The following is a 27,717-nucleotide window of genomic DNA, read 5'->3' on the forward strand; positions in this document are numbered from 1 at the left end:
CAACAGCCGCGCCTCGTCCCTAGCGAATCGCGGCCCTGACAGGTTGAGTGGCATTTGGGTGCTCCAGTCATCAGCTTCCTTCTTAGCCAATCGGGAATCCATAGTGCTTAGAGCGACGTTGGGAGAACCACTCGACGACCGCGTTGCTCTGTTTCTCCTGCCAATCGCGGAATGCCAGAGCAGGGTGGCATCGAGTAACCAATCAGTGATGGGAGGCGGGTCGGCTTATGCTTCCCTATCCGCCGTAAGACCAGCCCTACTAATTTTCGCGCGCTCCTCGGGTCATGAGGTGCCTTGAAGTGCAGGGGGCGGGACTAAACTCAATTTCCACGGACGCGTGGCTTCTCTGATTCTGAAATTTGCTTATAAATCCTGTTCACTATTACGTACTTGGAAGCAAGCCCCATTGAAGTTAATGGAACTAACTTTTGAGTAAAAAAACCACAGACTCAGATGCGCAAGTGACAAGTTGAAGTAACAGTATAACTAAAATATGTGAGATTAGCAAACGCTCCCACTATCATTGCTATAATTGCCTTCCCTGCACTTTAAGGCAAGCCATCTTATTTATTTATTGGGGCACAGAGGGCTAAATGGTCACCAAGGTGAGGTAGTAGTAGCATTAATGTTTGCTGCTATCACAGCCAAATATTAGACCTTCAATGGGTCTAGGGTGTTTGGTCAAATTAATTTTGAATTTCTGCCTTCCCTGCTTTTTCATCACACAAAGCTTTCCATTAAATGACAGGAAGGCCCAGCTCAACAAGGGCAGAAGGATTCTAGGGAGTGAAACTGCCAAGGGCCCTGAATTGGCTGATCTCGTAATCAACAAGGCTACTGGCAAAACTAGCCAAACTCCTAGAGTCCACAAAGATGCCCAGATCTCCAGGGACCACTTTGAAGAGTTCCTCACGCTCACAGACTGAGGTTATGGGCCTCCAAGACCTATGACCAGACAAGATCTGAGTAAATAAAGAAACTGCACAGAGTCCATTATTCCTATGCAGCTCTTTGACCAAACATTACATTATTCATTGGTCTATGGGTAAACTTCCAAGCAACTGTACCTGGATATACTGTAATTAGCTATATAAGCTCTTATGTCCTGTGATTCAGTGCTCATCCATACTGTCGTTTAATATGGATAGAAGATTCCTGTACCTTCCTTAATTTGCCATTGTGCATATGACAGTATCTAAATTGGTGCCTTCCCACACTTTCCACTCCCACAGTTCAGACTTTCTCATACCCTTTCCTTTTTGGAGCATCCCTGAGACTGAGGGGAAAATGTGGGAAGGAGGATAATGTCATGCACAACAGAATTAAGGGAGGTACAGGATGCTTACTATCCATGTTAAACAACAGTATGGATAAGCCCTCTTAAAGGGAGGTCTCTTACTGTGAAAATCTGTTTAAATTCTGAACATCACAGACTCATAGTGTATCATATCACAACAATTCCAGATCATATCACAGAATAGTGTTCTTCATCTTTGTTTTTATAGTTATGACCAGGGGTCAGCAAATTTTTTCAGCAGGGGGCTAGTCCACTGTCCCTCAGACCTTGTGGGGGGCCGGACTATATCTTTGGGGAAACAAATTCCTATGCCCCACAAATAACACAGAGATCCATTTTAAATAAAAGCACACATTCCATTCATGCAAAAACACCAGGCAGGCCAGGCCCCACAAATAACCCAGATATGCATTTTAAATAAAAGGACACATTCTACTCATGTAAAAACACAATGATTCCTGGACGGTCTGCGGGCTAGATTTAGAAGGCGATTGGGCCGGATCCGGCCCCCGGCCCTTAGTTTGCCTACCCATGGTTATGACTGGCATCAAGACAAACTGACCTGCAGTCATGTCACTACAGTTCAAGGCTGCACCACTGTGGAAAGCCTAACATCCTTATGTTACAGCAATAAAGCAAGACACACACAATATGGGGGGGGGGGGGAGAGACCAATAATTCAGGAACAGTAACATCTATTTCCACGAAGTCCGTAACATATTATTGCTGACATCTTTCTAGTTTGAGAGACAATGAAGTGTGCCTCTGGGGTGAAGTCAAATCGCTGTGTTAGCAGCACCTAAGTAACCTCTCTGGGGCGCATGCCTGGGATGTATTGTGCAGATTTCCACCAACCGTGGCATCATGCACGAACAATAGCCTCAACATTTTTTTACTCCACTTTCCCAACCACTTACAGCATTGCATCATTTTAAAATAAAGCAAATTAAACTATCATAAGAAAAGCAATTACAGTTTTGGAAAAAAAGACTTTTTTATAAAAACAACAACCTGGGAACAGAATGATAAAAGAAGCTACTATTTACGATTACGCTTAGAATTTGATCTTGCAAGCAATTCTATGTTGTCATTATTTTCTATTGATGTTGTTTTCAGTGCAAGCAACCTTCTAGGGTAATGGTGAGATTGAGAAATTAAAAGTAGCTCAATCTTATGGGATGAGCTGCTTTGAGGAAAAGGTAAGATATAAATCAAACAAACAGGATATATATACAATTTATTTACTTCACATTTATCCAAGACCCTTGGAACACCCTATTGCAAGCCAATAGCAATTTATTTATAATTCTCACAACAACTCGCTGAAGTAGGTTGAAGGTGAAAAGGCTGAATTTGAGCTAAGTTAATGTACAGCTGGGAATCCTGCAACGTGTTGTAAGTTTTTACTCTGCTAACTGTACGTTGGAATCTGGATCAATACTGAGTAGAACTCCATGACATCTTCAACGTAGCCGTGAGCCCGCCGCACCTTCGCTTCCAAACGGACAAGGGAAAGCAGCATCCCAGTGCCCGAGATCGCTCCCACAGGCGCCCGCAAACCACCGAGCGCCGAGGCGGGGACTCCCCGGAGCTCCGCCCCAGAAGCAGCTGCCGGCTGTTGCCTGGGCAGCTCCGCCTCTGGATTGAAGGAGGGACTCGGGTCGGCTCGGCCCCGGCGAAGAGCGGGTGGGCCTGGTCCTCGTTCCCTTCTGCCCGGGATCTTCCCGGCATGAACAAGTCGGAGATGGCGGACGAGGCGCTCTTCCTGCTGCTGCACAACGAGATGGTGTCCGGGCTGTACCGCGCCGCCGAGCAGGGCGATGGGGTGAGCGGGGGTTGCTCTGGCGGCTCCGGGGAGGGATCCCGGCGCTTCCCCTCGGAGGGAAGGGAGAGAGGCGGAGCTCGGGGGACGGCGCAGCCCGAGGAGGGTCCCTTTTTTATATTCCTTTTTTTTAAACGAAGCTTCCCTAAATCCGGAATGCCTTCTCCTACCCAGAGCCTCATAATGGAGTCTCTGGTTTCGAAATCTCTTCCCCTTAAAGCGCTGTGGTGGTTTGAGGGCCTGGCCAAGGGTTTCTGGCGTCTGAACAGATTAATCCGTGTTCAGTATCCAGGTTTGGGGCTGGTTATGGGCGAGTCCAGTGATGAACATGAACAGACTGCCCGAGAGAAATGTGATAAGCATCACCTACAGTATGTACCAAGTAAACTAGGGATGATCTAAATTAAAAATGTTTATTACATTCCCTCTGACCCACTAATACAGGGGTCAGCAAACTTTTTCAGCAGGGGGCCGGTCCACTGTCCCTCAGACCTTGTGGGGGACTGGACTATATTTTGAAAAATAATAATAATGAACAAATTCCTATGCCCCACAAATAACCCAGAGATGCATTTTAAATAAAAACGCATTCTATTCATGTAAAAACACGCTGATTCCCGGATCATCCGCAGGCTGGATTTAGAAGGCGATTGGGCTGGATCCGGCCCCTGGGCCTTAGACCCATGCACTAATACAATGGGTTTCCCCCCCTGCAACAGCATGCTTTGTGTTTGCATATAACTTTTTAAAATGCTTCAGAAATTCCTGTCATCTTTAGTGTAACGTGTCCTTAACTTTAGAAACAGCATAGGCGTTTTAAAATGGGCAGGATTAGGACAACACAACATTATCCATAATTCAGTTAGGACAGACTGTTTGCAATTAAATTAGTGTGTTTATTAAGCACATCTGGAGTCTGAATTCAGCAGTACTTGTAGTGGGATGAAACCCTAACTACTGCTTTTTTTATTCCACTTCAAGTGCTTCAGATTATAAAATTGAGTGTCTCAAAGTGTATGTTTGTAGGACCTAGCTTATTTTTATGGTTGTAAGTTGTTTTAAATTGTTTTTCATATTGTGTTTTAATGCTGTAACCTGCCCCGAGACCTTAGAGTGAAGGGTGGGAAATAGATGAATGACTGACTAGGGGTTTCTGTAAGAATTCCTGCTCTATGATTGCAGTCATGGTGTTGTTGTCTTTCACATGACGGTATATGTTTTGACTCAGAATGGGAAGTGAAGGAAACAGGATGTTTGTGTTACTGTGTTCTTTGAAGTTGGACTATTGTCCTTTGTTCTTTTTCTTTTTGCTGTCTGATGCTAGAGAGAGAGGGAGCCATGTTGCAGTGCTCCATGTGTGTTTATATGTAAATAAAGTAGATTAGCCAAAATGCTGAGTTGCTGTGGTCTGTCGCGCAAGGTGCACGAACTCTGCAGATCCCTAAGTGTGCTGGTGTCGGTTGGCATCGGTCGCTGTGATGTTTGGGCTGAAAAAAGCTTATGAAGCTCCCGAACGATGGACCAGGAGGGAGGGAAGATGCCAGTCGGGCATGTGTCTCTGCCAGAGTCCTACTCGAGTGTAGGCTGAGCTCCTGACAGCCTCTGTTGCTTCAGACATCGGTCAGAAATTGGTCCTACTGCAATGCAAGGAACTTACTACTTTTCTGTTGGGGGCTGCACGGCTACTCATAGCCAGTTTGAAATTAGCCAGGCACATTTTGCACCTGGCTATCAAGTACTTGTGACCAAGTGAAGATCCACCATCTGGAGGTGCATGCCTGGGGATCCTTGGATCTTGCCTGTTTTCACATAACTATAACAACACATCCTGTAGAATTCTATCGGTTATATTTTATCTTCACAATTGGAATGAATTTCAGGAACCAAAATGCTTTTACTGTGCCGCCTGAGCAGGGAATAATGTTATAGTTTGTCATAGCTTGTCTTCACCCCTCTGCCCAGCTCACAGTAGTGAGCAATATCCCTACATTACGAATGGTCTGTGTCACCATTAAGAAAAAGAGGTTGGAATAGGCCAATATATATCTGGAAGGTCCCTGGATCAAGCAACTTTTCTTATTTAAGTTCTCAAAGTTCTTAATCTAGCTCAAGCTAGCGATCTGAACTAGCCAGATAATCAATCACAGTCAGTCCATTATTGGGGGGGAAAAGACATTAGAGCCATCTTACCCCAAAATGGCAACTAAACATTAACTAATCAATTTTTGTGCTTAGCTTGTATACCTGAGTTCATAGCAAAGAATTGGAAAGAATGTATGGAGAATTGCTTTCTGTTACCCTTTTATAAGAGTTTCTAATGTATTCCAGTGACTGGCATCTGAGTTCACGAACAAGGGTATTATCATCTGTTCCAGAAGGGAAAGGAGAGGGAAACAGGGAAGCTTTTGTGTTACATTTTTTGCTGAAAATATATTTTATACATATACATATATACAAATACACACACACATGCGCATATATATATATATATATATATATATATATATACTGTGTATAAAACGATATCTAAAAAACCCAGGAACCACGCCTACTGGTTTCACTGTGGCCTTCTGATTGCAGCCTAACTAAACAAATTAGCTTTTGGTTTTGTTCAATTAGGATCCTCCGTTTGCATTTGGTGTACATTCTTACAGTCACATAGCCTTGTGTATTTGTTTTACCAAACAATTCATTGTTTTCTAAGTTTTCATGCTATAATAAATATATTGACTCTCTTCCCTTCTAGTGGCAGACTACCAATAATAATCAAAATTTGGGGGTTGGGTTTTTGAACACAGGCACACACACACCCACCCGCATTTACGCAGGGGTTATGTTCTGAGCGTGCATCAGTGAAATTGTGTATATTTGAAACGCCATAAAGCCTGCAAACACCCTACCCCTTTATGTGACTTTTTGTGATGTTTTCGGGTCACTTCTAGGTTCAGCATGATGCGCATGTGCGTGGTTGCACACATATTGAATGCGCATAAATACAGGGTTGCCTGTAATTCCATTTCTGTCCCCAGGGGTTGACGTTAATGTGACTCTTTAATATATGATCTTTGGTATTCCAGTGCTTTGGAAAGACCTTTCTTCTATGATGTTAAAACAGGAGTGGGCAGATCTCAGGACTGCCAAACTGTTTATCAGGAGTTGAAAAGAGAAAAACAAATGTGTTTCTGCCTGTTTCTGCAAATTCACTATTCTAGGTATGTTGAGTGTCACAACCAACTGCCTTTTGATTACAGGCATGTGAAAAGTGTGGAAGAAGAAAGCTTAAAGTATAACTGAAATAGATTTGCATAAGTTATTGCAGTTTGTGGGGTGTTCTTTGTACACACACAAGATTGCCTTTATTATACCTTACAGGAAAATGGACGATGCATCTCAAAACTGGAAAATATGGGTTTTCGAGTAGGACAGGGATTAATAGAAAGGTGAGTGGCATGTTTAGCTTCTCTCTTTACCCATTATTTTCCTTCAGAGTTGCAAATATTCCAGCAGGTTTCCTGGTGTCCTTATATCATGTGTAAATTCAGTATATATCATAAGACGCAGAAATTCCCTAAGGGATGTTGCTTTTAAAGATGCCCCACACAAACTTTAGTGGCTGCAACGTGATGGGAAAATCAAGGGAATTCAGTGGCGCTGCCTTGTACTAAGTGGAAGTGTTTTTTCTGCTTGTGCAAGACCTTTCTTGCACAATGTTAGCCGCTTTGAGACTCCTAAAGGGGAGTGAAAGGCGGGATATCAAATCCAAACTCCTCCTCCTCCTCCTCCTCCTCTTCTTCTTCTTCTTCTTCTTCTTCTTCTTCTTCTTCTTCTTCTTTCTTGTGCCAAGATTTGTAATAATTATTTGTAGTTGTAGTTTCAAGTCATAGTGGGGTGGAGGAATTTGTTTTATGGATTGACCACCTTTTTGTCTATATTGTTTCTGTTTTTAACTTATATTGGGTTTTCAGTTTTTAATTTTTGGAAGTCACTTTGAAATTTTTGTGGGAAGCTAGCTCATAAATTGAATAAATCATTGGCAAAATTAGAAACTAGAAATCTGCCTTATGTCAGGTCAGATAACTTGTCCTTCTAGTCCAGTGTTGCGTACTCAGACTGGCAGTGACTTTTTGGGGCCTCAGGCTCATTCTCATCATTTTTTACTTAATCTGTTCTTTAAACTGCAGATGCCAGGGACTGAAACTGGCACCTTTTATTCTGCTGATGACTTATGCCCCCTCACCGCATCACGTGCATGCAGCTAATTAAATGCCACTACTTTTAATTGTTTTCTCTTAGGTTTACAAAAGATACTGCCAGATTCAAAGATGAACTGGATATAATGAAGTTTATCTGCAAAGATTTTTGGACTACTGTATTCAAAAAGCAAATTGATAACCTCAGGACCAACCATCAGGTATTGTAAGAAACTGAACTTGTAGAGTTGTCAGTCATGTTGCATATCAGTGCCAAGTGGGCGGGGAAGAAATTATACATAATTGTACATTATTGACATTCAAATACGTTAATATAAATTTGGATTCTGTCTGGAATTAAAACAATTGGGATCTGGTATACCTCAGCTCTGTCAGCACAATTGCACAACGAAGCATTTGCTTGGATTGTACTACAGATGGGGCTGTATGATTATAAATAAGGTCTTCGTATGTAGAAAGCAGTAAAAAGGTGAACAACCCTTATTGACACTCTAGTTTTCTTTCTGCAGGGTATTTTCATATGTGAGAATATTCAAATGGCATTTTTCCACTTGCAGTTTAAAATAAGCAAGGGATGCATCACATTTTGTTCTGATTCTAATTAGGTTCTTATTTCAGAATAATTTTGTTAGGATCATATGCCAGCCACCTTGTGCTGTAAAGAGAATTCCATAAGGGTAACGTGTGTAGCTAAACAATACAGATTTATTCTATGGTGTTCCTTCAATTTTGTTTTTGCTGTTTTTCTTGTTGTTAATATTGGACACTGTCTTGGGAAGATTTTATCTTGAAAGGCAGGATTTGAAAGGATGAATGAATAATTAGCATGCATACGTAATAAAACAATCCAGCTAGTAACCATATTTGCACAGAAGTTAACTTCCTGGGGAGAAAGATGTCTGCCATTAATCTAGCCTTTCTTTCAAAGTGACCGGTTGGGATGACTGCAGTTTAATTGACCAGACTGCATTTGGTAGGAAAATAAAGTATACTGCATGCAATTGCACGTACTCTGTAACTAGCTTTTTCGATGTATATTACCTAGATGGGTTACAACATTAATAAATGATTCTTGCATGAATAGCCAAGGAAAAGGCAGGATATAACTATAACTGTTATTCATGTTTTGCAGGGCATCTATGTACTACAGGATAACAAGTTCCGTCTCCTGACTCAGATGTCTGCTGGAAAACAGTATTTGGAGCACGCTCCTAAGGCTTGTATAATTAACTATATCTTACGTAGTTCATAAGAGCACCTTCAAAACCAAATTTCTTCATGGAGTTGCAATACAGTGGTACCTTGGGATGGGAACGGGATCTGTTCTGGAGCCCTGTTCGCATCCTGAATAGAATGTAAGACGCACATGCGTGGGTCATGTTTCGCTCCTTCCGCGCATGCACGTGATGTCATTTTGACTGTCTGCGCATGCGCGAGCAGCGAAACCTGGAATTAATGTGCTCTGTTACTTCCGGGTCGCCGCAGAGCGCAACCCGAAAATACTTATCCTGAAGCATATTTATCCCAAGGTATATTCCTTATGTGTATGTGGCAGGGGAGAGCAGCATGAGTGGGCTTGCAATGGTGTTATCTTCTCCATGCACTTGATGTTCACAGTTGTACTTTATATTGTCATATATTTATTCTGTGTTAATATGAATTTTTGCAAGTTTGACAGATAAATGTTGGAGGGGAAGCAAACTCTTTTATAGCAGTATTCTATCAGTTGATTGCATTCTAGCTGTCAGATCCACATGTGCACATGCTAGTATTAAAGAAGTATTCTCAAGAGGTTTTTTTTTTAAAAAACTGTGGGCCGTCTTTCCCCATTTCCTGCATGGAAGTGTCTTCAAGCTACATTATTACATGAGCACTGCTCCACAGCATTTGATATTTTCATTCACGTATTTTCATTCACGTATTTTCATTCGAAATAAGATGGGTTTATGAAACAATTCTATATTCTCCCACCATGCTGACAAAGATCTATGAAACAGCAGTCAATATCCAGAATCTCTCAGTGTTGGACATTATATCTGCTGAATACACAAAGCTCCACAGCTTATCTTTCATCGTACAAAGTTTGGTACTCACTTCAAAAAGATTTTCAGAGACTTTGAGATTAAGATTTTGAACTTGTTTGAACTTGTTTTTGTTTGAAGGAATTCTATAAAGTTTGTCTGTTACGTATGTATATGGTCATCGTGTTGCCTAAACATTGTTGACGTTCTCTTTTGCAACACGGGGGTTTGTTTGGATACTTCAAGCTGCTCTCGACAGGGTTAACACACTCCTTAAATAATGAAATTCATACCTTGGAGGGTTGATCTTGGCTTTTTTCAATGAAGGGAGAGCCAAGTGGCATTAATTAATTAATTAATTAATTAATTAATTAATTTTGTTATTTATACCCCAGCCATCTGGCTAGGTTTCCCCAGCCACTCTGGGCGGCTTACAGCACACAAAAAGATTGTAAAACATTAGAAATTTCCTGATACAGGGTTGCCTTTGTCAGTGTTTGTAAAAAGCAAAAAAAAGAAGGAAAGGGTTCTGACCTCCCTTTATCTTCTCAGTCTCCTTGTCGGCACAAAAAGAGTCCACGGGAATATCCTTGCAGAGTTTTATTAAAAGTCTTTGTGCAAAACACGACTAAATAACTATACACACCAGCACCAACCAACCCAAACACCAGCCAACACGACACCAGCCACACCCCAAACTAACATTTCTCACTATATATACACAACCTGCTGCAAGCCGCTGAGTCATGCTGACCCAGCTTTATTCACATTAAAGAAACAGCGGCCATTTTAGCCGTGACACCCCTTCTGTTTCTTAAATGCGAAAAACCCCAACAGAAACCATACATTACAACAATACAACAATACATTATATACATAAACCCAGTTTTGTCATCAATTCATTATGGCATGTTGCTGGCAAAGGCTTGGTAAACAAATCAGCAATATTATCTTGTGATTGACAATACTCCAGTTTGATTACCCCATTCTGTACACAATCTCTCACATTCGCATGACGGATAGCAATATGTTTTGATGCGGATTTCATTATTTCCGAGCCCGCTAATGCAATGCACGATTGGCTATCTTCATACACTTGGATAGGCAAATCTACTTTACAATCTAGGTCTTTTAGTATCTGTATAAACCACATGATTTCATTGCATGCTAGCGACAGGCTCCCATATTCTGCCTCACAGGATGAGGTCGTAACAAATTCTTGTTTCTTTGACCTCCATCCAATTATGGAATTGGCAAACATCATAACCATTCCACTTGTAGATTTTCTAGTAGCTACACAGCTTCCCCAGTCCGCATCAACAAACACTTCTAGTTTTTCATCTTGTGTACTAGATATCTTTAAACATACATTTAATGTCCCCTTTAGATATCTGATAAGCCTTTTCAAAGCACACCAATCGGCAGTACTGGGTTTAGATACACGTTGGCTCAGAACATTTGTAGCACATGCAATGTCTGGCCTTGACCACTGGCTTAAATACAACAGTGATCCTATTTTTGAGTGATACAACTCAGGCTGATCAAATTCATCATCACACACTGTCTTTGGGAAATCTGGTGTCATGGGAGTCTGAACTGGCTTGCAGTTTTCCATGCCAAACTGCTCTATTAAATGAAGAATTTTCTCTTTCTGGCTCAATAGGAAGCTTCCATCTGCTTCCTGCCTTACTTCTACTCCCAAGTAATTGCTTACAGGCCCCAAGGCTTTAAGCTTAAACCTCTTTTCCAGTTGACTTGTGAGCTTCTGGATCTCATCTGTGGAACTCCCTGCCACAAGCAAATCATCAACAAAGACTAAGAGCATTAGATATTTGTTGCCTGTCCCCTTGGTGTACAGGCATGGATCAGCCACACTCCTTTTAAAACCAAGTTTTACAAGGGCTTCATTTAAACACTGGTTCCAACACCTTCCACTTTGTTTGAGACCGTAAACAGCCTTTCTCAAACGCCAGACTGCACCATTCTCCTCTTCAAACCCAGGGGGTTGTCTCATTAACACTTCATGGTCTAAATTTGCATGCAGATATGCAGCATCAACATCAAAATGGTGCACTGCTAGTTGTCTTACAGCAGCAATGGAAAGCATTAAACGAAAAGTTTCACTCTTTACCGTGGGAGAAAACACTTCATCATAACTCTCCCCTTTAATCTGAGTGAACCCTCTGGCTACTAATCTGGCTCGAAAACGTGGTTCCCCAGATGCAAGGGTTTTCCTTTTGTAAACCCACTTGCATGACACCACTCTGCCACCAGGTGGCGGCATTATGACCTCAAACACTTTGTTACGTTTAAAAGAGTCCATTTCTTCTTTCATGGCTTGTTCCCACAAAGCACGTTCCCCAGGGGGTAAGTCTAAGACTTCATTATAACTTTGTGGTTCCACACAACTCACATTGCATACTCTCACTCCTCCTAGGGTCAAACGCTGAGGAGGTACACCCTTGTTTGAACGCTGGGAGCGCCTAGGCACAACTACTTCTTCTCCCCCCCTTATCTCTGGCTCTTCTTCCTCTTCCTCTAGAGAAGTATTATCTATTGCCACATCTTTTGGGGAAATCTGTGCCTCCTCCTCATCCTGCTCCTGTGTTGCCAATGGCTGAGAAGAAGCCTCTTCTCTTACTTGCAGGGGCAGTAGGCAATCAGGGTTGGCATGGATCGCAGTCCATCTGTCCTGGTCAGCGAAGTCTGCACTTCGTGACAGAACCACGCGTCCTGGGCGTAAATTGAAACGCCACCCTTTGCCATAGGACTGATATCCCACAAACCGCAGTTTCTGCGCTCTAGCGCCCCCTTTCTGACGCTGAGCTTTGGGAATGTTTACATGTGCCCAAGAACCCCAATTATGGAGCATTGTCCACTCTGGTTCTTTCCCAAACAACACACGATATGGAATATCTTTTATAGAGCTAGACCAGGGTTCGCTGTCAGAAAAGCCTCGCCCCACAGCCTATGGTTGTGGCCCAATCCTGCATCTACTAGCAGGCAGTCCTTTACTGACTGTATCACAGCCCCACGTCTTTCACACAGACCATTTTCAGCAGGGCTATAAGGGTTAGTCAAACGGTGAGTGATCCCCTTATGTCGCAACCATGCCCCAAATTGTTTGTTCAGAAATTCTCCGCCCCTATCTGTTTGCAACTGCACAACAGGGCGAGCGAAGAGCTTTTCAGCTTGGGCAACCCATTCTCTGAATGTGGGGAAACACTCAGATTTCTGCTTTAACAAAAACAGCCAACTAAAACGTGATTTGTCATCTATTACCAGAAAAGCATATCTGGCGCCCCCTTCAGTCTTCTGTGGAAAAGGGCCTATCACGTCACAATGGACAAGTTCTAAAACTTCTTTAGATACTCTGTCACTTTTAGAAGCCACAGGCTTCCTCTTAGATTTGGCCATTTTACATACATTGCAATCTAGAAAACAGTTACAGCTATTTACTTTTAGGTTCTTGCACACCTTTTGCATTTCTGAAAGCACACGGAAATTGGCATGACCCAGTTTTCTGTGCAGTTGATGTACACACCCCTTATGAACTGGCAAATTATCCTGAACCACCTGGGCTGCTTTAACAGGCTTGTCCTGCATTACATATAACCCATTTTCCAACTTTGCATGGCCACATACCTGAGTTCCATTCTTTATCAGACAGCCATCCTGCGTGAACTTAACACTATACCCTGCATTAATCAAACAGCTTACAGACAGTAAACAATAGTCCAAACTGCTGACAAACAGAGTCTCTGGTAGAGTAGTGTTCAAGCACTGCAGGAAACATGTTCCCTGGCCATCAATCTTGCTTCTACGACCATCAGCAAGATAAATTGAGTCTTTTCCATCGGCTGGCTTCTCCAGGGTCTTAAAGTCCTCCCAACTATTGCAGATAATCCTGCTGCTGCCAGAGTCCAGCAACCATGTTCCTCGAGGTACCTTCCTCTCCTCCCGAGAAACTGCAGACACAAACTGAGCAGAACGCATGTTCTTCTTCCCTGAAGAGAACCCCTTCTGCTTACGTTTCTGTGTCGATTGCTGTCTCTGCTCCACGTCATCTCCTGGAAGTCTTGCCCTGCAGTGACGTTGGAGATGCCCGGGTTGGTTGCATCTATAGCACCTCCTCACCGCCATTGCCAAGTCCAAACCTTGGCGTTGCTCCATTTGCAGATTCTGCTGCTGGCCCCCTTTGCTGTAACTCCTCCGCTCTTGGAGTTCAGCCTGTCTATCTGACCTTCTTTCTGCTTCTTCGGTCAATCTGCCAACCACATACTCAAGGGTCAGATCTCGGGGACGCATACTCTCCATGCTGTTAATTACGGGCAACCAGCTTTCAGGCAAACTTGAAAGGATAATGTATGTTTGGTCAGTCTCATCATAATGCTTACCTCTCTGCTGTAGTTGAAGAAACAGAGATTTCAGTGTTTGAAGATGAGTTGCCAAACTCTCACCTTCTTTCATAACAGTCCTGAACAGCCTTCTGGTCAGAGAAATGATAGTTCCAGCAGTTTCTCTGACATGCATTGCCCTTAATAAATTCCAGCACTCAAACGCTGTGCTGGCATTTGCTACATGCAATAACTGAGAGTTGCTCAAACACAGCATAGTTTGGGCACGGGCCCTTTCATCTAGCCGTTTTTTCTCAGCAGAGTCCTGTCTCAAAACCTCAGTTTCAACACAGTCCCATAGTCCATCTCTCCTTAACAACTGCTGCATTTTAATTGACCAACTCAGCCAGTTGCTCTCTGAGAGAAGTTCAAAAGGGATGCCTCCCCCAATATTTACAACTTGGGAAGACTGGAAATCTGCCATCTCTGCTGGTGCTTGCTGAGCCCCTTCTGTGGGGTCTCCAGCAATCTCTCCTGACTCTCTCTTTAGAGTCCAACTAGATGGTCCTGGCTGGCACTCACCGGCTTCTAGCTGCTGCCTCTGTTGACCCTCAGGTCCCGCCTGGCTCTGCAACTGGTGTAGCCGCTCTGTGAGTCGCCTACTGTGGTCCTCTAGCAGTTCAAACTGTTCCAGTAGCCGACGCTGAGTGCTTTCCTGATCCTCAGATCCTAGCTGCTCCAGCGTCGCTGCAGACAGTTATAGCTTGCCACCAACTGCTCCAACGCACAGCCACTGGCCCCGTACACCACCAGGACTCACCAGCTCCTTGCTGAAATGCTGTTAGTTGTTTTGCACTCTGCACATGCTCAGAAACACTGGGCCCATAACCTGTCAGTGTTTGTAAAAAGCAAAAAAAAGAAGGAAAGGGTTCTGACCTCCCTTTATCTTCTCAGTCTCCTTGTCGGCACAAAAAGAGTCCACGGGAATATCCTTGCAGAGTTTTATTAAAAGTCTTTGTGCAAAACACGACTAAATAACTATACACACCAGCACCAACCAACCCAAACTAACATTTCTCACTATATATACACAACCTGCTGCAAGCCGCTGAGTCATGCTGACCCAGCTTTATTCACATTAAAGAAACAGCGGCCATTTTAGCCGTGACAGCCTTCAGATGCCTCCATGACATTTTGCCCTTTCCACCAGCTACAACTGGCGCACCAGTTGCACCCCTCCCTGGACGAAGAGCCTGACCACAGTTATCCATGTTCTGGGGAAACCCAGGCAGATGGGCGGGGTATAAATAATAATAAATAATAAATAATTATTAAGTTATTATAACCTCCAGAATAGATGATTGTATTGCATAAAGAGGCCTCCTCTTTGAAAACAGCGTTGAACATTAAATTCCTCGGCACAAGTTTAAAGAATTTTCAACAGTGTAATGTGAGAATTATATAAATTATCAGAATGTCGTTTTGTTTGACTGAATATATGGGTCTTTCCCACCACAGTACTTGGCATTTACCTGTGGATTAATTAGAGGCGCTTTATCAAACTTGGGAATAAAGAGCATCGTGACCGCTGAGGTTTCAACAATGCCTGCATGTAAGTACTCTTCTTCTTGGTGAAGTATGTGTGCCAGTTGTCTCTGCCGCTTAATATAAAGTTGGTGAGACAAATGACCGACTTTAGCAAAATAGAGATGGTTGCTCTTAAAATAGCTTGTTGTAGCCAAGCTATTTTGCAGTCTGTGGTGGAGGACACGATGGGATTTCCCATCGCTCCCAATTCATTCCAGGAACGCAGCTGGTACTGTTTCCCCCCCTGCTGCATCTGTGAGCAGCAGCCTAGTATCGAATAGGGAGGGTAGGACACAGGGCAAACACAAACCCTGCCTTCTACACCTCACTGTTGCCCCCTGCCCACCAGCATCTGATAAAGCCAGCCTTGGGTATAGGTTGCAAAAACGTATAGGCGACTTACTGTATATACTTGAGTATAAGACGACCCGAATATAAGCCGAGGCACCTAATTTTAGAACAAAAAACGGGGAAAACTTATTGACTCGAGTATAAGCTGGTTCACCACACCACAAACCTGGTGGTGGTGGCAGCGGCGGCGGAAGAACGAGCAGCCCAAAAGGGCTGCTTTTGGGCTGCTCGTTCCTCCTCCTCCAGTGGCAAAGGCAGTGGAGGACGAAGGAGCAGCCTGACCATTTAGGGCTGCTGGTTCCTCCACCGCTGACAGTGGCAAAAGTGGAGGAGGAGGAACGAGATGCTCAAAAGGGCTCCTTTCGGGCCACTCGTCCCGCTGCCGCCTCACTTGAGTATAAGCCAGGGCGGCTTTTCCAGCATAAAATATGTGTTGAAAAAATCGGCTTATACTTGAGTATATACGGTAAGTAGGGGGAAATGTGTTGGGTGGTGGATTAGCTGTCTTACGAATTTCTAGTTAGAGACCTGCATGCCTAACTGGATACAGACTTTGCTCTAGATACATGGGGCTTTTCAAGCCCTAACACACAGATGCCACACTAAATTGCTTGATTTTTCCCTCTCTGTGTCAAGCCAAGCCAAGTGTGGCTGCAGTGGCTGAAGAGAGGCAGAAAAGGCCTTGAATCCATCGGATCCCAAGCCATCTCATTCTTCCAACAAGGGAGCAATATTATATAAATTACATGGATCTATGGTGGAGTTATTTTACCTCACGTTGGTTTATTTATTTATTTATTTTTGAAGAAGCAAAATGGAGGAAAGGCAAAAAGCCACCCTGGTCAGCATGAGCCCAGCAAGACTTTAGGAAGTGGCAGTACTGTAGGATTCCTCTGTAAGACTGTAATTCTAAATCCACTTACAGGGGAGCGAACCCCATTGAACACAGTGGGATTTACTTCTGAGGAAACATGCATAGGATTTTGGCGTTGTATCTTCAAACATGTCTGAAATAAATGGTGGTGGTAACTTTTAGCTAGCTACTCAAACGGAGACCCAGGGTGAAACATGGATTTCAGTTCTGTACCTACTTAAGTGGGAGTAAGGCTTACAGAACTGAATAGGACATCTGAGTAGAAACCTGATTGCTCTGGTAAATGGTAATTGGTTTTTTAAAATATGTCAAAACTACCTCCTAATACAGAAAGTTAGAGAGATTTTTGTTAAATCTAGCTAACAATCAGGGTAGGGAACTGGATCCAGCCAGTGGGCTGAATCTCGATTTTCGCCACAAACCTACAGTTAACTTCCGACAGGCTGGCAGATGGTTACCCCACCTGTCAGTCACCTGATGTCACCATGGCATCAGATGGAGCATTTTGCTTTGCCTGCATGGTTTGAAGAAGAAGAAGAAGAAGAAGAGTTTGGATTTGATATCCCGCCTTTCACTCCCCTTCAGGAGTCTCAAAGCGGCTAACAATCTCCTTTCCCTTCCTCCCCCACAACAAACACTCTGTGAGGTGAGTGGGGCTGAGAGACTTCAAAGAAGTGTGACTGGCCCAAGGTCACCCAGCAGCTGCATGTGGAGGAGCGGAGACGCGAACCCGGTTACCCAGATTACGTGACTACCGCTCTTAACCACTACACCACACTGGCTCTCTGAAGTCAAACCATACAGGTGAAGGAAGTATTTCCTTTACAGTACTGCTCAGCTGTTCTGCACTTACAGCTAGCTCTGTTTTGGGATTGGCTGCATTGGTGCTGACAGGAAGCCTCCTTGTCAAAGAACAATTGGGAGCACACAATTGGGACCCCCCCCCCAATGCTTAATTTGTCTTGTGGACCAGAGGTTCCACACCATTGACTTACTGTTATTGGAGGCTATAATAAAGTACATGTACCCATACCGCTTTTAACTACATGAAGAGTTGTTTCTCCTTGGTAAGATGGATGTTATAATAACTTTCTTTCTTTACAGGCAAATTTCAGGTGATGATACAGAAGATATAGCACATGTACAGAACCAGCTTCCTGCCTTGTAAAATGACAAATAAAATGTATATTTTATTTATATCCGTAGTTTATTGAAGCTGTCCTATATTGTATAAAATGCCATATAGTTTAAAACACAAATTTTCAAGTATGACCAATAGCCAGAGTCTGCTGTATATCTTGCTTTTTTTCTTTTTTGGTAGTTGCTAAGTTACTGTGTGTTTCAAGGAAGATGAAGCTTACAAGTCTGTAAAGATGGAATGGAAACCTTGATTAAATTTCAAGCTCTAATATCTGGTTAGTTTTGCCGTACTTGGATATAACAATGCAAAATTTGTTCCAAGCGTTGATCTAGAGATGGTTTTGACAAGATCTGTGCATATATAATGGGGCACTCAGCTATTCTCTGAACTGGGGCTATAATGTCTAATTGATTAATTAGAATGATTAATTAGATGACACTTTTAAATTTGTTTTTAATGCAAATACTTCTAAAAACTGCAGATGATGAGGCCAGTCTTTGAAAGGCGTTCTTTTATATTTTTATAGGAGGGACTGCCTTTACGATAAAGGCACGTGTTAAAACAGGCCTAAACTAAAAGCAAAAATTGCAACCAGACAAAATTAGTCATGGTTTAGTCCGATCAGATTCATTGGGACAAGTTAGCCATGCCTAACAAGTCCCATCAAGACTAAGCACGACTACCTGAAGTCTGAAACTCTGAATCCAACCCTTTGCATGATCAAAACATTTTTCCCCCATCTGCAATTTTAAATTAATAGCTTAATGGGTGAACTCATGATTAAATGACTGAAATACCTTAGTCAGGTTGTATCCCTCATTTAACCGGCTTCCCCCTTCACAGCTTTTGAGATATTAAAGAAATATTGTTTTATGGAACGGGGTTGAACCAGAAGATGGTCTTCAGGCTCCCTACCAGCTCTAGAATTCTATGGTTCTGACTTCATTGTGTGCCTGCAAACACATACATATATTATTAGTAGTAGATAGGTAGCCGTGTTGGTCTGCCATAGTCAAAATAAAAAAATTCCTTCCAGTAGCACCTTAAAGACCAACTAAGTTAGTTCTTGGTATGAGCTTTCGTGTGCATGCACACTTCTTCAGATACACTGAAACAGAAGTTGCCAGATCCTTCTATATAGTGAGAAGGTGGGGAGGGGTATTACTCAGAAGGGTGGTGGGAATGGGAGATAGGCAGATAGCTGGGAGAGCCTGTTGACGACTCTTAACGACTGTAATAGGTCTTCTCACTATATAGAAGGATCTGGCAACTTCTGTTTCAGTGTATCTGAAGAAGTGTGCATGCACACGAAAGCTCATACCAAGAACTAACTTAGTTGGTCTTTAAGGTGCTACTGGAAGGAATTTTTTTATTTTATACATATATTATATATGCTATACTTGTTGGTTGGAATAAATTTAAGGTATTGAAAGTTCTAGATCCTACCTTTCCAAGTTGGCTCACCAAACAAACAAATAACATGATCAAAATACGTAAGTGAACAGGCCAAAACCAAGAATAATTAGCTAAGCGAATTTAAATGCCTACCTAAACAAAAAGGGTTTAAGTCCAGATCCTGGCCTCTCTCATGTTGCCCCAAGTGTATCTTGGATTAAAGGTGCGTTGAAACATGCAAGGGGAGCCGCCCCCCATGACCTCATGTGACCCACAAAAGTTGTCCAGGTGGGAATGGATTATATTGAAAGGGTTCCGTACTCCTCTTATGGCTTTAAAGGTGGTGATCAGCACTTGGAATTCAGCCTGGAAATGTATGTTCTCAAGGCCCAGCCCTGCTCAGCACTCTCCCTGCAACATTTTGCACAAGCTGAATTTCCAGATGCTTTCAAAGGCATGCCCAGGTAGAGCACATTACTGTACTTCAGTCTTGTGCTAAGTGAAATATGTGGCACCATGTTGGTTACTGCTGATCTGTGTGTTAGCTGTATGAGGAAAGGTCTTGAAGCACTTCTGAATGAGTTGCAGTAATTGCTTTCAAGGATAGAAAGGCATGAACAACAACAGCTAGGTATGAAGAGGAAGGCAAATGTCTAATGAACTTTCCACCAAATAAAATCTTGCTCAGCCTCTGGCTTCATAGGCAGTGACTGGCACACATCAAGTTTGGAAAAAGAAAAGTAGAATATATCTAAGCTAAATAATGTGGGGGGTTTTATACTATTCCTAGTATAGAAGGGGGATTCTGCTTGTGGGAAGCAGTGTTGGGGAATGATCAATGTCAGTTAACTTGCATCTACTAAAGCTGCTACATCCATTTTATGAACTAAATTTGACTATTTTAAGATGATGAAGAAGAGGAGGAGTTTGGATTTGATATCCTGCTTTATCACTACCCTAAGGAGTCTAAAAGCGGCTAACATTCTCCTTTCCCTTCCTCCCCCACAACAAACACTCTGTGAGGTGAGTGGGGCTGAGAGACTTCAGAGAAGTGTGACTAGCCCAAGGTCACCCAGCAGCTGCATGTGGAGGAGCGGGGAATCGAACCCAGTTCACCAGATTACGAGTCCACCGCTCTTAACCACTACACCACACTGGCTCCTAAAGCACTGCAAAGAGCCAATACCAATACACTCACAAATTAAAACTCTTTTGAATAACTCTTCTTCAGTGTGTATCTGAAGAAGTGTGCATGCACACGAAAGCTTATACCAAGAACTAACTTAGTTGGTCTTTAAGGTGCTACTGGAAGGAATTTTTTTATTTTTATTTATAAAAACATAGTATTATAAAAACTTTACAGTAGCCAGATTCAGTCCTGCAGGGTTTTCAATGACAGAATCAGTCTTGTTCCGTTGTGTAGCTTGAATGAGGAGGAGTTTGGTATATGAACTGCAATCACACACTAGCTGCAGGCAAATGGGTCCTTCAGAAAGTGTTTAGGCACTGTGTTGGTGACCTTTTCCAAGCTGAGTTTTCCAGCCACGCTTGCTAAAAAGACATTCCAACTATTCATTTTCTACAGAATTCCCCCCTACTCAGGGAGATCACACTGGAAGATGGGATATCTCTGCTGTTCGTCACACTTGTCACAGAGGAGCTAGCTAATAACACTGGCTTGCATAGTGCCTTAGAAACAATGGCATCCCATGCTTTTATGCTTTCCAGACTTGTCAGGATGCTTCATCAGCCAGATCATGCTGGTCAAAATACCTATTGGGGGAAAAGAATCCATAAAAGTTATACAAGTCGCTAAGGAAAGCCTAGACAAAAACTTAAAATGTCAAAGAAACACAACACATACACTTGGGTATCTCAGACTCCTTCAACTGAACACAGATGTACTAAATGAATGCAAAAACTATACCAATTTCAGTTGTTTCTTCAAGAACAGGCCGGGGTGGAAGGTGGCTCAGCTTTTCTTAAGGTTAATAATCCTGTGCATTTGTAGCCCCTGCTGGCATGCAGCCCCACAAAAGATTACCTCCAAGGGAATGTGGGTCTCAACAAGGTTCCTTAGCTCTAATTCATAACAACAAGGAGGTTCCAAACAGGTTTTGCCTTGGTAGTGAATAAACTGCTTCAAGCTAAAACAACTTGAAAGAATCCTATAAAAGGTGAGAGTTATTTATTTCTGTTGTGATATTCATTCCCTCTGCCCCTACTTTGCAATACACTTTTGATAAGGAATCAGAACCTATTGATCCCGGATGAATAAGGAGGCACCCTCAAGCAATTCTGAGGAGAAGTGACGAGGGGGAGGGGGAAACGAGGAGCTGACAAATTATAGCCTTTATGAAAAACAGTATGTGGTTCTTGTGGTCAGGGCATATTATAAGCCACCCAGAAGCCTCATCACGCTGGATTATAGGGCTAGTGATGGCTGAACTTTGCCCCCTAAATCTGCATAAAGAAACTGAAACAGCCTAGAAGGCCACAAAACGACAGGACTTAAAAATCCAAAGCTTCTGTCAGACCATTGAGTGACTCAAGCTTACAATCCTTAAATAGCCTTATACAGAATAACAATTCAGCTCTTTCTCCTTTAGGGCTGCAAATCTGGCCCAGTGGCTTGCAGCTTTGAACCTGCTCTTAATAGTTATGCAACTATGCCATACCTGCCAACTAAACAAATTAACAAGTTCAGAGCAGACACTTTTTCATCATTCTTGTTTTCCTGCAACAGAAGAAAAATGAAGTTAATGTAGTATGTTACAGCAAATGTCAACAATCCCAATCAGATTTGTGACTCAAAACACACTGCACTGAATGTGACCGTAATTTCTTATGTTATCAGCATTTGCTGTTATGCTTCTGAAAACAGGTGATTCACTAAATTCAGGCATTCACTAAATTAATTCAGAACTGTCAGCATTTTGAACATTCACTGTACCACCTAGTACCCCAAATTCTCTTTTCTGCCATACTTTGAATTGTCATTTTCAGAATATATAAAGAAACAAAATGTAAAAAACACACATTTCATACAACCCAGATGATTACAGTAAAAGGAAACTATGAGCAATCAGCATAGATTATAAATTCCACTATTACTTTTCTGCCACAATAATTTGTTGATTCAGCTTACTTCTATGACTCTCACTTCAGAGCATCGTCTGGCCAACTGCCGAATGAGGGAGTGAGCCTCTGGCAACAAGGGTTTTTCAAGACAGGCCAATAGCGCATAAAGCCATCTGCCCTAGAGAAATTCAACAAAAGTTGCAACAAGAATTTAACACTTAAGTAAAATAGTTATTGCCTTGTTTTATCAAAATACACCTTGATCTAAGGATTACCACTGTGAAACATCCATAGCAACCCAGTCACCATAAAATAGATACATGAGGTTTTCTCAAGCCAAATTTAGCTTTCAGGAGCTTCCTGAGCCAATCAGAAGCCACGTTTTGGTTTCCGAACGTTTTGGAAGTTGGACGGACTTCTGGAACGGATTCCATTAGACTTCCAAGGTACGACTGTACTATTTTTCTTTAGCCTAACTTCCCAGATTGGCTTCTTTGACTTCCAAAAAAAAAAAAAGGAAAAAAAAGCGCAAGTTACCAGTTCTGGAGTAAATTCCTTCTCTGCAAGCCAGTTTGTCAGGTACTCCAAGACACTGGTTACTGTTGCCTTTTAAGAACAAGAGAAGCAGTTATGAAGAAGGGTTTTCTGCAGCTAGTGTTTCCATATAGCCCTTGCGTTATTAGAAAAGATGTAACAGCTATATTAGATATTTTATACCACGTGCAGGGAATCTGTGGCCCTCCCAAGTTGTGGGTGGATTCCAGCTCCCATAAGCGCCAACCAGCATGGAGAGCCGCAGGTTCCTAACTGACTTACACAAATGCTAAGGATAATCAAGGAAGCAAATGGCTAAATGGACCACAATAAACCTGTTTTGAATACACGTGCAAAGCCACCCTGCAGTGACAACACATGTTCGTAACGTCTGCTGCTATAAAATAACCTCTAGCCCAGGTTTTCCCAAACTTGGGTCTCCAGCTGTTTTTGGACTACAACTCCCATCATCCCTAGCTAGCAGGACCAGTGGTCAAGGATGATGGAAACTGTAGTCCAAAAAAGAGCTGGAAACCAAAGTTTGGAAAACCCTGTGTCTAGCCCACAGGCCTCATTAGGCCCACCAGCCTTCAGAGGTTGGCATTCTTCTTCTGCAGCCAAAATAGGTGCTTCTTGAATTTGAAATAAGGTGCTTTCTCCCACCACCCTGCAGAGGCACTGAAAAAGGTGCCAAATTAAAAAAGGGCAGAACTCAAGTTTGGTCTGCAAAGGAAGTGTCTTCGTTTGCAGCCACGGCTTAAACTTTCAACCACCTGATACCATATGACATCAAGTGACTTGACAGGTGAGTGAGTGGCCCCATCATCTATCCAAGTGTCCTGCAGAAGGCTAGCCACTTCTGGATCTAGCCCTCTAGTGTAGATCCAATTCCCCATCCCTGCTGAACAGTCTTATCATAAACATTTATATTTCACTGGCATATCCAATTTGAAAATCAGGTTACTGTCTGTGACAAATATTCCTACAAACTTTCCTACAAATTTTTGTTAAATCATAACTAGCAAACTGTAGTTCAGAGCTGGATGCAACTTTCCACAAGCAGTATGTATGATGGTAGGATGTCTATGACTAAGTGGACAGTACAAATCTAAAGAATTCACTGGTTTCAGCCATATTTGTAGAGTGAAAGAAATAGAATTACCTGATTCATTCTGCTAACAATACTCAGCAATGGAGGAAAGCCAATCTAGAAGAGAAAAAAAACTCCATTAGAATATATAGGATTTTTGTAGGATACAGATGTATTTGATGGAAATCAGAATTAGTTTAGTACACAAACAGCAGCACTTTGCTGCCAATGGGCAGGACACCCCCTTCATTTGTGCCTCCTCTCCAAATCTGTTCCAGAGGGTCCCCAAAACCCCAGAGCAGATTTTGTAGGTGCAGGACAAGGCTGTACAAAGGAGGAGAGGAAGGAGAAGTCACATTGTATCAGTGGAAGGTATCTCTGTGGTGGACAGTCAAAGTGGGTTATCACCCAATTTAAAAAAACAAAACATCTTTATTTAATGGGAGTGCCATATGCACATAAAAACATGCCTAGGAACTCTGAACAAGGATGTACGATAAATATTCAGCACTTTTGTCCAAAGTTAATACGCACTTGTACATAATCAATTCCTTGATCTTCATCTCTGGATACTTCAACACCTGTGTCTAAATAGGACTTTTCGCCTAGACAAAACCTTTTCCAGCCTTCTTCATCCTCCACTCTGGGCTAAAGAATGCAAAAAGGCAAATTACTTTTCTTATTTAAATGTTGTGGGGCGTTTTCCCCCCATTAGGTTAGAGAAAATTCTACCCTCAAAAAAGTCAATCCTGTATTTTCACTTTGTAACACAGTTACCACAACAACAACACTTGGAACCATAATGTGACCCAAGAACAAAATTTTTTAAAAGGCATTCATAAGGGGCTGAATTGGAGTATTATGGAACAAACAGTTTGACAACACAGTTAATATGTTATATTCAACTTACGATTGCTACATTACTGTCCAAATGTTGTGACTTCCAATGATTCCTGTGTTTGTTCACACTCTGAAAGAGTTATAATTAAAATCTAATGACTTCAGCATTCATCAGTTAAAAAGACCTCAACAGAATTAAATCTTACTTCAAAAGGAAAAAGAGTGAGATGAGTGGCAGGCTGAATTTTGTTGTTTTTGATAAGGCAGTGGCGTAGCGTGGGGGGTGCAAGGGGGGCCGGCCGCACCGGGCGCAACATCGGGGGGCGCGTGCTCGCTGCCTCCGGAGTCGCCGAAGAGCCTCGGGTGCAGGCTGTAGCAGAGCCCCATGTCTCGCGGAACCGACGAGCTGTGCACGCGTCCGGGCTGAAGGCGTCCGGCAGGCAGCAGCTCTCAGCGCTCGCCGCGGTCCCCTCGCGTCAGGACCGCGGAGGACGCGCCAGGCAGCCCCTCCTCACAGCCCCGCCTCCGCCGCTGCTGCTGCAGCTGCTGGACCATGTTGCATTTTCCTCGCCTCTCTGCCTCCCCCCTCCTCTGGGCAAGCGGCGTCGTTTGGGCGGCAGCGCCAGCGGCAACTCGCCTCAGATCGGCAGGTTACGGGTTAGGGGGGCGCAAATTACTTGCCTTGCCCCGGGTGCTGACAACTCACGCTACGCCGCTGTGATAAGGATTATAACATTATACAAATCAACACAATGTGATCCTTTCTATTTAAAAAAAACTCTTGAAAGTTAGTTGATCTGAGAGCATGTTTAATATTGGGAGGCCAATTCTTCAGAATGCAAATCTTTGGGAGTTCTCTCAGGCTGACAAGAAGATTCAGGCAGTGTGTTAGAATATACCAGGAAAAACAACATATTGGATCACTGGCTTGGTGTGTGTAATCATTACTTACCTGGCGAATGGCTGAAAAGTGTGCCACTTGCTGCTGTTGCCATTTCAGAGTTGGAGAATACCCTTCAGGGGCAGGTTGGCATCCTGAAAGCTAACAAAGGAAAGAATGAATATGGCTTTGTTAAGAATTTAGCATAATTACATTTTAAGGTAGGACCATGCAATTTCAAGTCCTGTTCTGCAAGAACACCAGCCACATGGCTGGTGCAAGGTGTTCAATTTTGTGACTGGAAAACCCTCGAAAGCCTTGGCAGTTTACGTGGATGGTGTCTACTTTTGCAAAACAAACCTTGAAACTGCAATGGCACATTCTTAAAACAAGAGAACAATCAGACTCAAGTGCTTCCAACTTTATTATTTTATCTCAAGAAGTTTATGGATACAGTTCTTCAAAACTTACTGAAATATTCGCAGTCTGCTTCTTTTTCAATTTCTTGGGGTCTATCTGGGCCACAACAACATCAGGGCATTTTGCAGCTTCAATCCTACAAAACAAAAATGGTGTCTAATATTTGGAGTGCCTTCTGATTTCCCTGTAAATTTACCATGTAAAACGAGGTTTTCTATATGCCACACACTGAAATACTTAAGGAAATTGTCACAATCTAACCCACCCTTTGCCCTCAACTGGGCTTCATTGAGAATATTGATTGCCTTCTTCTCTTTTATATAATTTTGCCTCTTTGAGCTGTTTTATTTATTTTTAATGAGAATGTTTTATTTTTAGGCTTTTTTGATCAGTCAAAAGAACAGGCTGTGATATAAAACTATTAATCCAGAACATAACATAGAAGGGCAGCAGAAATGTTATCCATGTGCTTCACAAACTACGGCTGAAAACTGCATTTCTATTGAAAAAAAAAGTGTTGTGTTTTTGTCTGATGTTACAATATTTGGCTATGTATTCTTTCAATTTCTTCTTGTTGGCTGACCATTTTTTGGTTAACGCTCAATGTGTTTTACAAGTTAAATCTTTGCAGTCAGAAGTAAGGCCCAATGCTTTCAACAGAGCTTACTCCCAGGTAACAACACTGCAGTCATGTCACACAGCTGATCAGGAAAGTGAGCAATGATCTCCCCAAATTCCAACATGTGAACATCGCCTGTTGTCATCTCCATAGTCTGCCCCTGTCAGCTGATCCTAACCAACTGGGTATAGCAGTATGTACTGATACTCTTTGGTGTGTGTGTGTATCAAAAATCTGCCTGAATTTTTGGGCTCTGTTTGTGCACGTGGCTATGGCGGCTGTCACGATGTGTTCCTGTACTTCAAAATTTAAGACGACAAAACTGTTTTGTTTCATAAGATGGGATGGGGAAGAAAGAAAAGGAAAAAGAAATGTGCTAAAAAATAAAAATAGTGGCTTACAGCCTGCCTCTGGGAAGTAAATGACCCGATCCCGACAGAACTGCACACACATCTGGCCATCAAAAGAAGCACTTGCCCCGATCAGCTCTATGCAAACTGCAAGCACGCTGGAAGCAGCAGCAGCAGCCGTGCCCAGGTGTGCATGAGGGTCCACTTGAGAAACATTATTGGCCTCTCTGTTCCCCCGAAGGGGCTGGCAGGCGATCCCAGCCCGCTCCCTCTGCCCCCCGGAGCAGCCCCGCTCCCCACCCCGACCTACCAAGGGGGCGCCCACAGACACCCGGCCAGGCCGCCGCCCACTTACTGGACCCGCTTTAAATATCCCTGGGGTGTTCTGGGGGGCACGGTGGGGTCGAAGTCCTCCGAGAGGTCGCAGTCCTGCACAGGCAGGAGCCGCGGCATCAACTCCTCCGCCGCCGACTCCATCTCTCAGCCTCCGGGAGCCGTCTTTCGCCAGAGCCCGCAAAGCGCAGGCGCGGCAAACAGCGACGCTCGCGACGACCGAGAAGCGGGCCTAGCGCGCACGCGCAAACCGCTGCTTCGAGAGTTCAGCGGGCAGGGGCAGAGGCGCATGCGCAGGGATTGAGTGGCCGCGTTCCACAAAGAGCAAACGTTCAAAAACATTACCAGTAAATTAAAAGAAACAAATTAGCAAACAGAATAAATTCAACATTGAAACAAAATAGCCCTAGGTTTAAGTATTTAAATACAAAGGAAAACAAGAGTTAACTAACAATAAAGTTTCTGGTTCTGGTCTTCCTGCACTCCAAGGAGCCTGGCTTAAATACAGTTCAGAGGGAAGCCAGATGACATACA

The 27,717-nt window shown here is 43.0% G+C and overlaps 2 protein-coding genes and 1 long non-coding RNA gene across 3 annotated transcripts; 2 read left to right on the forward strand and 1 right to left on the reverse strand.

Annotated features, from left to right (window-relative positions):
* The first annotated feature begins 50 nt into the window (after positions 1-50).
* Positions 51-988, forward strand: LOC310710366. Its single transcript, XR_014527978.1, has 2 exons — positions 51-244; positions 749-988. It is a non-coding gene; the product is annotated as an uncharacterized lncRNA (long non-coding RNA).
* A 1,781-nt stretch (positions 989-2,769) lies between these two features.
* Positions 2,770-17,909, forward strand: TRAPPC6B (trafficking protein particle complex subunit 6B). The gene is made up of 6 exons (XM_083510687.1): positions 2,770-3,122; positions 6,492-6,559; positions 7,413-7,530; positions 8,463-8,546; positions 15,207-15,300; positions 17,605-17,909. The coding sequence occupies exons 1-6, from the start codon at positions 3,027-3,029 to the stop codon at positions 17,634-17,636; spliced, it is 492 nt and encodes a 163-aa protein (XP_083366813.1). The 5' UTR covers positions 2,770-3,026; the 3' UTR covers positions 17,637-17,909.
* A 2,442-nt stretch (positions 17,910-20,351) lies between these two features.
* On the reverse strand, positions 20,352-27,381 carry GEMIN2 (gem nuclear organelle associated protein 2). Its single transcript, XM_083511919.1, has 10 exons — positions 27,206-27,381; positions 25,933-26,017; positions 25,534-25,623; positions 24,652-24,711; positions 24,276-24,389; positions 23,814-23,858; positions 22,655-22,723; positions 22,185-22,295; positions 21,715-21,773; positions 20,352-20,809 (listed from the first exon to the last, which is right to left on the reverse strand). Exons 1-10 carry the CDS (start codon positions 27,325-27,327, stop codon positions 20,770-20,772), a joined length of 795 nt encoding a protein of 264 aa, XP_083368045.1. The 5' UTR covers positions 27,328-27,381; the 3' UTR covers positions 20,352-20,769.
* Positions 27,382-27,717: the final 336 nt, after the last annotated feature.

Source organism: Podarcis liolepis (assembly GCF_965112155.1).
Source record: "Podarcis liolepis genome assembly, chromosome: 1".
In the NCBI taxonomy this organism is placed as follows: domain Eukaryota; kingdom Metazoa; phylum Chordata; class Lepidosauria; order Squamata; family Lacertidae; genus Podarcis; species Podarcis liolepis.

Excerpts from the sequence above, each read along its gene's own strand:
- GEMIN2 (XM_083511919.1), bottom strand. The coding sequence starts at position 27,327 with ATGGAGTCGGCGGCGGAGGAGTTGATGCCGCGGCTCCTGCCTGTGCAG. Across the intron at positions 26,018-27,205 it reads GGATATTTAAAGCGGGTCCA|GATTGAAGCTGCAAAATGCC; the intron begins GTAAGTGGGCGG and ends TTTGTTTTGTAG. Across the intron at positions 22,724-23,813 it reads TTGTTAGCAGAATGAATCAG|GCAACAGTAACCAGTGTCTT; the intron begins GTAATTCTATTT and ends TGTTCTTAAAAG.
- TRAPPC6B (XM_083510687.1), top strand. The coding sequence starts at position 3,027 with ATGAACAAGTCGGAGATGGCGGACGAGGCGCTCTTCCTGCTGCTGCAC. Across the intron at positions 3,123-6,491 it reads CCGCCGAGCAGGGCGATGGG|GAAAATGGACGATGCATCTC; the intron begins GTGAGCGGGGGT and ends TATACCTTACAG. Across the intron at positions 8,547-15,206 it reads ATTTGGAGCACGCTCCTAAG|TACTTGGCATTTACCTGTGG; the intron begins GCTTGTATAATT and ends TTCCCACCACAG.